The following is a 12,750-nucleotide window of genomic DNA, read 5'->3' as shown; positions in this document are numbered from 1 at the left end:
AAAAGAGGGAATAGTGAAACAGGACAGGACCAAGTATGGGAGTCAAAAATGAAAAGTACAGCTGGATGGAAAAGCAGCTTTAAGCAAGAGGAGAGAATCAGAAGGATAGAATGAGAGAAGAGAGGTGGCAGGAAAATAAGCAGCTTATTAAAAAGGGACTGAGCTGAAGATGCAGAGAAAAAGCAGCAGCAGCTTTTTTCTTGCTATCCTCCTGAGAAATCTGTGGATAATGTGTTGCGGAGGAAAAACATTTTGCTTACCGCCCCTTAAAAACAGGTTTAACTGGGGAAAACCAAAAGGCACAGCAGAGAGAGATAAAACAGCGCTACTGACGGAACTGGGTTGCCGTCAACATCACCTTATTCAACACATCATGTGACATTTGCTTGAAGCTTTGACTCATGCAGATTTAAAATATCACCGGAGTGGTTTCCGTATTAAGAGTTTTAGGAGAAAATTCAACTACCGCCATTGCTCAATCCATCAAGCTACACATGGTAGCCTGTAGAACCTCAACCATGCTGGGTTAATTACATGGATCAGTAATATATTAAAGTGATGTGAATTTACAGCAAACTAAATACACTAAAAGAGAAATCACTACACGACGAAAAACTGCAGAATTACTTCCTGGAAGTAGAAAAAAAATCGAAACAATGTAAAGCAGGAAAAATTGCAAATTGATTTCCCTCAAATCTCATCGTCTCCATTCATATCCAATGATTTTTAAAGAGGTCTGAGAAAGTTGTGGAAAAAAGCAACAGCAGACTACAGAGAGCATCAACAGCCTTTAAGAAGAACAGAAAGTGAGATATCATCCATTTAGTGTGACTAAATCCACACAAACAGCCATAATAATTGCCAGTTTTCAGTCCAAGGGTAAGTCCTACAACACCACCACTCTGGAGAAATCACTTTTATATACTTCAGTTAGAGAAGTATTATTTTAACCCTACATCTACGATCGATGGAGGTGAGGGGTTACTCCATCCAATAAGCCCTTGTCAAAACTCGGTAGAAAATCTGAATTAATAGGAAAACAAGACAACAACTGGGCTGCGAGTTGAAGACATGAGGGTTTGGAGGTGAGGGGGTTGTATCTGGGATACCAGGTGTTACCGTTAAGCCTTTACGCGGCGTCATGGGCCAATCAACAAATTGTCAAAGAAGTAGGGCGCCCAATGACATACAGTTTCTTCCTTTCACCTCTCAAATCCAATCCCACTGCCAACATCCAAAGTACTGATTTACCACAGGGATTGAAACGTCAAGTCCCATTAGCTCTACTGTCTGCTAAGTGAGAAAATGATTGAATCAAAAGCAAATTGAGTCTGCAGTCACAAGTCTGTGTAAGGGAATGCTTTGATGTAAATGCTAATATCAGCATGCTAATATGTTTATGTAGAGGGGTCACTGCGATGCAGCTGTAAAGTAAAGTTCACAATGTTTACCATCATCTGAGGCCATTATGTACACTTGTCATTTCAATCGCTTGTATCCAGATTTGATTCAAAACACTTCTGTACACTTCTCACAATAACACAAGAGATTTCTAAGTTAGTGTTTGACTATTGATTCCTAGTAGAGCTGTCTGCAGCACTATTTGCCTTGAACTCGGTCAGTCGCTCCCACTCGCCTGCTTGCGCCATCGTCCCTAAAGTTGTTACCGTCCACGCAGACAGACCTTATAGGTCGAAGTGTATGTACACCTGAGTGGCATTCAATGCAGCTGTCTATACACTCTAGTCCATGTGCCTATCATTCAGGCTCTGTTGCGCATGAGCACGTGTCAATTCTGTGGAGACACTGCAACACTAAAGAGCAACATGAGTTACCTTGAGCCCCTTTCTTTTATGAGTAGTTCACCTAACTAAGACACTATTTTTAATTGCTTAATCCTTACACCAAATTTCGATGGAAGAATTTAAGTAGTTGTTACTGCCAGACTGGTTTGAGATTTTGTGACCTGTATCAGGACTATTTATATGACAGGACATTAGTCTAATCTATTCATATGTTTATAATAAGTTAATATTCATGTATCTTTTTTTTAATAGACTTATAGGAGTCGGCAAAAGTTCAGCTGCCCTTGTGTCCTGTGCTTGAAACATCTGTTGGTAAAAAAGTTCATGGTAGCTATGATTTTTTTTAAGCCCGTTTTAATCTTTAATAAATAAAATATTGTTGCTTTGCCATTAATAGGTGTTTTATCACTTTCTGCCTCCCATGTACCTGGCTCACAGTGTGGCTCTGAACTGGGGGAAGCTAACCGTCTGGCTTCAAAGATAGTGGTACACACAGACAAGGCTTCTTATCACCAGGTTATCGCAGTCACGCTCTGCTCATCCCGGAGGAAGAGACAAGAGAGAGAGAGACGGACGAAGCAGAGAGAAAAAGAGAAAAAAAGAGAAGAGGCGAAAATGTCAAACTGTCTGGCCTTTTCTCGACAATCCCACCACGAAGTCTGTCTGAGAAATTAATCTTCTGTCATCTGAAGATAGGAATCTCACACTTATCTTTCTCCACACACACCTCTCTCCCTCCTCATCATTCCCTTTCACTCAAATTCCTTTGTCTATTTTTCTTGGATTTCCCTTTTTTTTTTAAGTCCACTCTGTACTTCCTGTGCTGATATTTATAATATCTGCCTTTATTCTGTGCTTCCTCCATTTCTGCAGACAGGATACTCTGTCTCTCTTTCTCTCCCTCTGTTGGAGCTATTATCCCGTGCCTGGCCACGTATCTTCTATTTGTATCCCTCCAATGGTCTGTCTAGCTAGTAGCACTAACATATACACACACACACGCAGGCAGCTCAATAGGACCCTCAAACACAGCTATCAAGTTTTCCATTCCTCTGTAATCTGTCATATTGTTATCGTCAGAATTGTGATGTTTTTTCGCTCCTCTTCCCTCATGGCTTTAAATGTGACACTGTGTGAAACTGTGCATCTTATCTACCAAAAGCTGACAACATCACACAGCCCAACCTTTCATAAGGGGTATTGTTGTTGATATCTGAGCATCTGTGGTGCAATTTGAATTTTTAAAAATAGAGCTTTATTTGTAGAAAACCACAAATGTGTGATGGGATTGCACTGGAGTCTGTGTTTTTGTCTGTCTGTAGATAATACTGATGGAAGGTTATTGTTCCTACTGTATTGATTTGAGGTTTAAAAAAAATCTGAGATGAGACCCAAGATAGACTCTATATACTCTATAAGTTGAGTTATAAGTTTAAGAGCTTATTTCTAACCTTGTTTTTCATTTATGTTTCTAAAAACAAATTATTGTGAAAAAATATTTAATGTAATAACAGGGACCATTACAATTTAAATTATTATCAACACTTCAGTAAGATGCTATTTTGTTTCAATAAAAGTCTGCATCCACGGTAATAATTTTCATTTTAAAACACATCACTTACTGTTACAAGACCCGGGTTTTTAAGCACTTGAAATGGAGAACTTGGCCCCATTTTAATTGGAAAACTATGGGCGTGTGTTAGTCTGGACGGACAGAAACATACATCTAGAAACTATGAGACGGTCCCCTGCATTTGCTACCCAGTTTCTCTGTCAGTCTACCAGCAGACAATGTCCTAACTGTTTAAACTGGCATACACAGTACATATGAATGTCCATGTGATATGAGTTTTCAGGTGTATTGGTATTAATAAATGACTTCTGATGTGGAGCCAAAACAAGACAAAAAGCAACAACAAAACAGCTGAGACAAACTACAAAAATATGGTGGCAACACGCTGACATTTATAAAAAGTTAAACAAATGTATTTCATCGATTTCTTAAATGGAGGAATTCACACAAGTAGGATTAAAAACTTATCAAAAACTGATTGATACGGTCAATGAAATACATTTGTTAACAGAGGATGTCATTAATACAAGCAGTGCTGATTTTACACGTCAGCTCAGTTTCAGATCAGGTTTAGACATGAACTTCTCTGGTGACAGTCGGCACAGGATCAAACTGTTTGTCAGGTTGTGTTCATACACTTGTACTAAAAAACATCCTGTAGAGCATGAGTATGTCTAACAATGTCTTGATCAGACACAATTCCTTGGCGGCATGTCATTTATGGTCAATAAAACAAAGCTGAAATGTCTGCGTTTTATGTGAATCTGTCAATCAATTCATCTGACAGGCTGCTTAATATGAAGCCAGTGCACAAAGACACAGTGCAGAGGAGGATGGAGGGGACAGAGGGAGCGAGGGATGGAAGGAAAAGGAGAGACGCTTACATGTTTCTCTCCTTCGATCCTCTTGTCAGCCTGTTGAACAGCTTCCAGGTACTTAAAATGCAACTCCATCAGGCGATCAACCTGGAGAGAGAATAAACGAGCAGAAAGACAGAAAGTGAGAGATGCAGTGCACCTTAAAGGACCGTGAAAATAGAGACATATGAGCAAGAAAAGCGAGAGCGCAAAGAAGAGACACAACAAGATGAGATAAATATACTAAATAATTTAATAATATTACATATAAAGTACATATATTGACTACATGTGTAGACTACATGTTAGGTTTGTGGAAAGATATTTCTGCCTTGTTCATATTAATAATTTGATCTAATTTAGATGCTTACTTTAAACCAGGTATAGAGAGCAGAGAGAAAGACACAAATACATAAATCCCTTTTGTGAAATAATCATAACTGTTCTAACGTTTGTAGTAACTAAAGTATTCATGTTAAACCCACACGCCTGTTGTTAGAAGACGATAACATTCCTTTTTAGTATCTTTTTTAAGTACTGAATTAGTAGGGACTTCTGATTCAATAAGCAGCAGATCCTCAGCAACCAAAGCATATGGGTATCAGACGCACAAATACCTCGGCTTAGACATACTGATGAAGCAATCTGCTGGCAATCAAAAACAAGAGTTACAAAGAAAAATACTCTTAAGAAGGGAAGAATGAAGAGGAAAGCAATAAGATGAAGAAAACGTACCTTCTCACAGTCATTCTCTGTGAACTTAGTGAGGAGTCGGCTTCTCTGTTGGGACTTGAGATTTCTCAGCATGGAGGCGATGATGGAGCTCACATGTTCTAAGGAGAGAAAAGCGAGGAGTTAATTTAAAGATTCTTTATATCAAAAAGCAGCCTTTTTAAAACATTCTCCAAAGCTTTCCATCTATCTATTCATCGTCTTCTGCATTTCCGGGCTAGGGTCTTGGAGGTAGCTGGCCAATAGGGTATCCCAGACATCCACCTCCCTAGCCAGGCTTTCCAGCTCTTCCTGGGCTATCCCAAGGTGTTCCCAGGCCACATGGGATATGGAAGGCCTCCAGCAAGTTCTGGGTCTACCCTGGTTGGGAGTGCCCAGTAAACTTCCAATGGAAGGTGCCCAGGGGGCATCCTGAGTAGATCCCTGAACCACCACAATTCTCCTCTTTCCACGTAAAGGAGCAGCGGTTGTCTGAGCTCCTCAGTTCTCACCCTCATCTCTAAGCACGAGCACAGACACCAGAAGGAGATAACTAATTTCGGACACTTGAATTCATGACCTTGCTCTTTCGGTCATTAGCAAGCGCTCTATTGTTACCTATTGTCCCAAACTCTGGGTCCATAAGGTTAGTTTGATCAAATGTCAAATGAAATCTTCATACATGTGTATTATTTCTTACGGAACACATTGCACAACTGCCTCTTTCTTTCTTCACTAACTTCTCAGACAAACACATGCAGTGAGTAAACACCCTACATGATAGCACTTCATTAAAAAGCTCATTACACTGACCAACGCAGCCCAACAGGTGAATGTGCTTAAACTAGCACATGAGCACTTTTATCCTCCATTATTGAAAATTGTCTCAAACAGTCACATCCACAGACCTCAGAAAGAACAAATCGATTAGCACGTGATAGTTTTCAATTACAGCATACAGCCAGTAAGGCATGGGTATTCTTACACAGAGTGCGCAGAACAAGAGGAGAAAATGTTATTGAAATTTAGGAATCAATTTTCATCTTAGGGCATGCTGGAACATGTGTAATGGTTGTGGCTGTGGCTGAATTACATTTCTCAGGGTTATGGAAATTTGTGTGTAGCAGCTCTGGGCCAATAGAGGAAGAGGAAGGTAGAAAAACAAGTTAATAAACTAAATTAGCTACAAAAACTAGTTATTCCTATTGAGTGCCCTCGTCAACCAATTCATGCTATGTAGGATCTCATTCAAATGCCTTCTTACTGACGGGCTGCACCCTTGGGCGACAACATGGTGTAATATGTCTCTCTGATATTGAATGAACGGCACACTCTACACACAGGGAGAGCAGATTGTGATATTGTAAAATCTCTGGATATACAGAGTGGAGGGAAAAAATGTAATTGGACTTTATCAACAAGAGGTCAATATTCTCTCTCAACAAGGCTTTGCAGTTGCTAAGCAACAAGAGTACAGGAATCAATCCCATTTCTGCTTTTTAAAAGGGGTCGTGTTTGCTGTCAGCTCCTTTTGTGCAATCCTCTACGACCCACAGCAACCTCACCCACAAGACTTGAACACTGACAAAACTTAACGCTGTAACGCCCATGTCATTCTTGAATCGTTCAACATATAGTTATCCGCCAAATTGCACCAAAGAAAAAAAGCATAAAAAAGTTCAACAGAAAATTGTTTCTACCAGCTTTGAGAGTGGCTCTAATCCCTGTTAAATCTGACAGCACGAAGCCTTGTTTTGAAACTCTTAATAATTAAACAGAATCACGTCACTACTATCAAACACGTAATTTAAGTAAATGAAATTGTGGTTTTATATCATTCCATGTAAATCCAGAAGAGCAGATGAAACTCTGAATGCACTTAACTGTGCTATGACAGGTATTACACGAAGCTCTGGGTTCAGGTAGGTTTAGTCCAAGGTTCCCTTATTTTCATGTAGACAACCGTATTTCCTGTACACAATGACAGGGAGGCTAACTGCCATTTCCAAAAGGACACTACTTTATCAAGTTGATCCGAGTGGTAATTGATGTCGCCACCTTCACGCCCTGTCGAGGAGGCTATTGATCGCTGGCTGTGGAATGTTCTCTCCCAAAGAGTTTAAAACTAAAGAGCGAGCTCTTGGTTTAGATTTGTGAAGGGGTGGAGGCGGGATTACATTGTGGGTACAAGATGGACGGCAAGGCTGAGTCAAAACAGCTTCCTCATTTATCCTTCGAAAGGTGTCCAATCGATACTTCATTTACATGCTTTGCTTTAAACTTTAATATCAGATATAAAACCAACGGATGAAGAAGAAAGCAAGGAAAGGTCCTTGAAAAAATCTCTTCAAATGTATAATTAAAATGTGCACAAGCAAGATAAATATGTTGCACGATGTTGTTACGAAAGTCAAACAACAATGTTGCTTGGGTGACTGTTGTACATGCCAATAACATTAACACAGGTTTTCCTGGGAGCCATGTATTAATAATTTAAACAACTATGATTTTAAATTGACTGCAGCATTTAAAAAGACCTCTGTAGAGAGAAAACAGCACAAAGCTCAGCACATACGGTACAGACTCCACAGTGTCATAAACACTGGGCCAGTCGCCACCAATGAAAGACTGGTGTTGGGACCTTCTTGTTGTAGTATGTACAGATGCATGTCTGCTGTCCACATACAAGTCTGCATCCTGGGGTACGACACTGGCTTTACACTCAGACGTTTTAGCAGTTTAATGGCTTGTGTTTGATCAAGTTGCTATGGTTGGCACAGTGCCCTTCATCCTGGTCACAAAATGTACCAACTGTAGGGTATTTCAATATTATTTTCCATGGGCTTATGGTTGTCATAACCCCCCCAAAAAACATGAACACACACAACCAGTGCCATGCTCATCTCAGCAGTAAATTGGACATGGTTCGTCAGACACTAGTGGTTCCGTTATAACGAAAACATAATATTATGTTAATCATATTGTTATATTAGTTATCACTAATGCATTTTATAATTTGCCAGAACTTATCGCAATGACAAATTTGTATTCAGTGGGTTTGAATAAAATAAACTCAGATAAAGTTCCCACACGAAACCAAACCGGCAAAACCAGAAATCGACCAAACTCTACATGAGGGACAAAGACCCATTTGAGGATCTGTGAGTTTTGACTTCCTACTCCAGGGTTAGAAATTTCACAAAATAGCACTCACACCTAACAGCAAGACGGTTATTGATTTCAATCACACTTTTGACTTTGCATGTTCTCCCCGTGTCTGTGTGCATGTTCTCTGAGTATTTTAGCTTCCTCCCATAGCCCAAGGCACGCAGATTGGGATTAGACCGATGAGTTTAAATTGTCCGTAGATGTGAATGTGAGCATAAATGGTTGTTTATCTCTGTATGTCAGCATTGAGACGCGCTGGCCAACTGTCCAGGGTGTACCCTGGCTCTTGCCCATTGTCAGCCAGGATTTGCTGTAGCCCACCCAAACCCATCATAGGATAAGTGGTATAGATAATGAATGAGTGGATGAAGTTCCAGGGCTGAATGTCTTTGATTGGTCAGAATCATTTAGTGCAGCAACCACTACTCAAATTCTAATATCTGAGTTACAGTTTGTTTGTTTCCTTCCTACGCATTTAAAAAAAGAAAGAGAGACCATGGGAACAAGCTGTGAGCATGAGAGAACAAGAGTTAAGAGAGGTATTATGCATAGAGTGAATTAACTAGCATTTTGTTGCTGTCCCTTTTAAATCTGTCATCAGTCAAATTTGCCTGATCTGCCTGATTGAGATGGAAACATAAACACGTACAAGGAATTTCATTTCCTAGTCAGGTTCTTGAGATTAGTTCGACAGAAACATTTGGCAGACAGATACAACAGCCCAGGGACTAAAACAGGAATCAGATTCCTGTGATCAAAATGTAAGAAATGCTGTTCTGGTAAAGGTTCCTGGAAAAGTCCTGTTGATTATGAACAGGAAAGTGTTGGGTTCTCTGGAGACGCTAAGTAGACCCTCAAACAAAGTATATTAATTTTGGTAAGAGTGCAGTTTTCTAAACAAAGTCTAAATTCACTAGTATGGCTGATGGTCTTTAATGACAGAAGAAAAAGAAGAAGAAGTATTTTTCACACATTTCTAGTCTTAATACAAAAAAAGACATTATAGCTTGTATTAAAAATTTCTCATAAAACATGTCACGTATTGCAATTATGTTTCAGAATGAGACGTTGCATGCCATTGGTCTATCTTACTTTTCTCTTTCCAAAGAGTGATACATTGAACAGGGTATCTGTTCAACAGAATATTGAGTGATTTGGAACATTTCATATACATCTAAAAATACCTCAGCATATCTCATTAGAGTATGAGTTTACAGAGATGGAACATGATCAATTCCCACCAGAGGAAAGACCAAGCGTGAGGAAGATGTTAATTAGATGCGTCTTTACACAGGGATCTAACGGCAAATCTCTCCCTGTGAAATACACTAATAATAGGATTACACAGCATGACTCTGACAAAACAGATTACATGATAACTTGTATCATGTAAAATGTTATTAATCTCAATCTGTTCCAAAGGCACTCAGTGATGGGAGGGGAGATGATTAAACGAGAGTGTTATTTGATAGTGTGCTTTTGACTGAAATATGTGATGAAAGTTTCATCATTAAATCCAGATAACCAAGTTTCTCCATTATAGACACTTATCTGGTCTTATATATTCTGCTACATGGTCATGCTTTCTAAATCTCCATTTGGTAATAACAGGAGAGAGATACTGTATGGTGATAATGTAATGGGCTGATAAAATTCCACATTTTATCTTTGTCAAGAAACTGCAATAATTCATGGAGAAATCTTTTTAATAAAAGTGTTCTATTTCTATCAGATGGCCTTTCCAAGCTCTCCCCCTCTCTGTGTGCTCATGTGCACATGCTTGTACTCAAAGCCTTCAAACAGTACTGAATACTGCATCTACGATTTTAACCAAATTCAGATTTTTGCTTCCTTTTCATGGGCTGTCTTTTCATCTTTGGTGGGGCTTCTATTTACATACAAAAAGATAAATAAGTAGGCCTCTTCATAGCTGTCTGAGCTACTTATACCTTATTGTTATTCTTTGATTACTTCAGGTCTAATACCTTTTAATCTTCTCCTGCCAGTGGATTGGTCTCAGTTCCTGTCCTGGCAATGAGATAACTGTAAACTTTCTGAAAAACACTGCATCTCTTCCAACCCTCTGTTTATTTATTCCCTTGAGTACATGAGCATACAGGCCCCACTTTAGGCCCTGATCATTGACTACCCATGGACCATTATTCATGTTCTTGCCATCTTGTTTTATATTTCTTCTAAATAATTTTAAAACAACAGGTAAATCTCTGAAAAGTTCAGGGGTGGCGTCTAGGTAGAGCAAGCAGAAGGCAGAACACGACACTGCGGAAATCTTTTTTATTTGATTTACAGCACATGGACAACGACATCTTCGTCCATGTCTTCTCTGCCTAAGGCATCTCTTTTTTTTATCCTGAGATATTTGTATTTTCGTTTTTTGTTTTTTCAGTTTTGCATCACAGGCTTGAAACATCTACGTTCCCACTTTCAGATCATTTCAGGAGATTATCTGGAGTTCTGATGTCTGAAAGTAGCTTTGGTGGTACCTGGAAATTGCTTGATCATATTCTTTATTCATGTTTACAGTCAATACTGTCGTCATTGCTATTATCCATATTGTAACTGTGGGAGATATAAATAAAAATTGACTTGAACTGCAGAGCCACTAAATGACATCTTCTCTCATTCCTAATTTAATATAATGATTAAAAGATAAGGTTCATGTTAAGGACACTCAAAAGGTGTTTGTGTAGCAGTCTCACACTTCAGCTACAAAGACTTCCTTTCCCCCCCTCAGACTCTCCCTAAAGCACTCTCTCTCTCTCTACCAAACAAACACCCATGTGCTCACAAGCACACAAAGAAACGTTTTTCTGATTTGGCTTTGCCATGTAAATGATTTGTTTACTTCTGTTCCTTCTCATGCTCGCTCGCATCATTAACCATGTAAATATAATAACCGGCTGCAACCAATTTCCATCATACAATGTCATTTCACTGGTAATGACAGAGTACATCCACCAATAAACTGAGACCTAAAAACAAGGTGAATGGCAGCGTTGTGACAAGAATATTCATGATAGGTAGCTAAACTGTCAGGGCCACTGACAATGTTCGAGTCCAGGCTGCTAAAAGGGGGGGGGGAAATATCAGAGGAAACTGACTGAATTTTTCCCCTTTTGTTTGAGCTTATTTTCTATTCATTTACAATGTCTCTATTAATTATGTCGTTCCGCATGCTAATACGGTCTGAAAATCCCTAGTCATTTGTACTGTTTCAATTTCAGAAAGGATTTTACGGGGATGAATCTTTTGACGTTTATGATAGAGAGAGCCACGGAGTGAATGTGTGTGTGTGTGCGCGTGAGAGAGAGAGAGAGAGAAAGAGAGCACTTGGGATTGGAGGACAGAGTAGTCTACCTCCTAATTACTTTTGTTTGAAGCAGCTGATGGTTAATTAATCTACTGTGTTATTCTGTTATTCTGGAGAACCACTTGATTCACTGCATATTCAATTAGTGGTGTTACTGAGAAGGAGGGTTCACTCAATACACCTCATATTATGACAGGCATCCCATTAAGCCAATAGCTGCTCCACAAATCAGGAGAGACATGATGCACCCCGCCTCCACCGGCTGAAATCAGAAACAATGGCAACATGTATGTGCATGTTACATTGTGGCCTTTAAGTTGAATATAGAGAATTCTGGTGGCTGCCTTATGTATCGCTTTCTCTTTCAGCACCACCATCACTGTATTTACCGTCCAGCTGACCTCATGTTGCGTGGTTGAATTGATAACAAATTTTTGGAGGTTGTTTCATTTTTTTTTTTGCCTCTGCTGAAAAGGTCATGCTTTCACCCCTGTCATGTTGTGAGTTTGTTTGTTGGCAGGATTACATAAAAAAAACCCACTGCATTTCATTTCATCAACTCAGTGGAAGGATGGGACAAAACACGTACAAAGGGGTGAATCAAGGAATCTTTTTCACTTTCTTTAACAATGAGAGAAAGGGCTTTTTTTTTTTTACATATTCCCCAATTTCACAGAGTAAAATTCATAGATTTTTTTGAATTTAGGGGACTGATATCTGTGTGTGTGCAGTTTGTGACAGATCCAAATAAACATCGAGAAGATTTAAATATGGTTTCATAAGGCCTTGGCGGAGATATACGCTTTCACTTTCCCCTTTAGTTATATTTGATGGTGTATGTTTATTTTAATGCAGGCTTACTGGAGTATGTGTTTGTGTGCATGATTGTGTATGTATATGTAAATTTATGTTGTATGAATGTTATCATTTTTTGGAGCGTCTGATAACACCAAATATCCCACTAAGCCGGGATTTGTAGATAAACATCTCTGCATCTATTAAAACTGGATACTTTTTAAGATGCCTAGATTACATACAGTACTTATTTTACATCGGTAGTGATGACACTACTTTAATATGTAGTAGGTTCTACAAGATATCTAAGACATTTGATGGTGCACAAAAGCAGTTTAAAGTTTCTAAACATGCCTGTTGGGAATCAAATCCAATCAGGAATGTGCTGTTCTCTTGTCCTGTGTTAATGCTCCACAGCTACTTCAGAATTATTCCTTGACATCAGTGAATCCTCCTCAAACAGTTCTACTTTGGTGGATGTTCTGTTCTGGTTTATAAGCAGTGAAAATT

General features: G+C 39.1%; 1 protein-coding gene across 1 annotated transcript in view; it reads right to left on the bottom strand.

The window, feature by feature from the left end:
• ctnnbl1 (catenin, beta like 1) overlaps positions 1-12,750 on the bottom strand; it is a 49,745-nt gene that overhangs the window by 16,131 nt on the left and 20,864 nt on the right. Inside the window, exons 12-13 of the mRNA XM_034591750.1 lie at positions 4,971-5,068; positions 4,263-4,343 (exon numbers count right to left, since the gene is read on the bottom strand). Of these exons, the coding sequence (XP_034447641.1) occupies positions 4,263-4,343; positions 4,971-5,068 (179 nt within the window). The remainder of the gene's footprint in view (positions 1-4,262; positions 4,344-4,970; positions 5,069-12,750) is intronic.

This window comes from Hippoglossus hippoglossus, chromosome 7 (genome assembly GCF_009819705.1).
Source record: "Hippoglossus hippoglossus isolate fHipHip1 chromosome 7, fHipHip1.pri, whole genome shotgun sequence".
NCBI lineage: Eukaryota > Metazoa > Chordata > Actinopteri > Pleuronectiformes > Pleuronectidae > Hippoglossus > Hippoglossus hippoglossus.
This window is presented reverse-complemented; position numbering and strand designations above follow the sequence as displayed.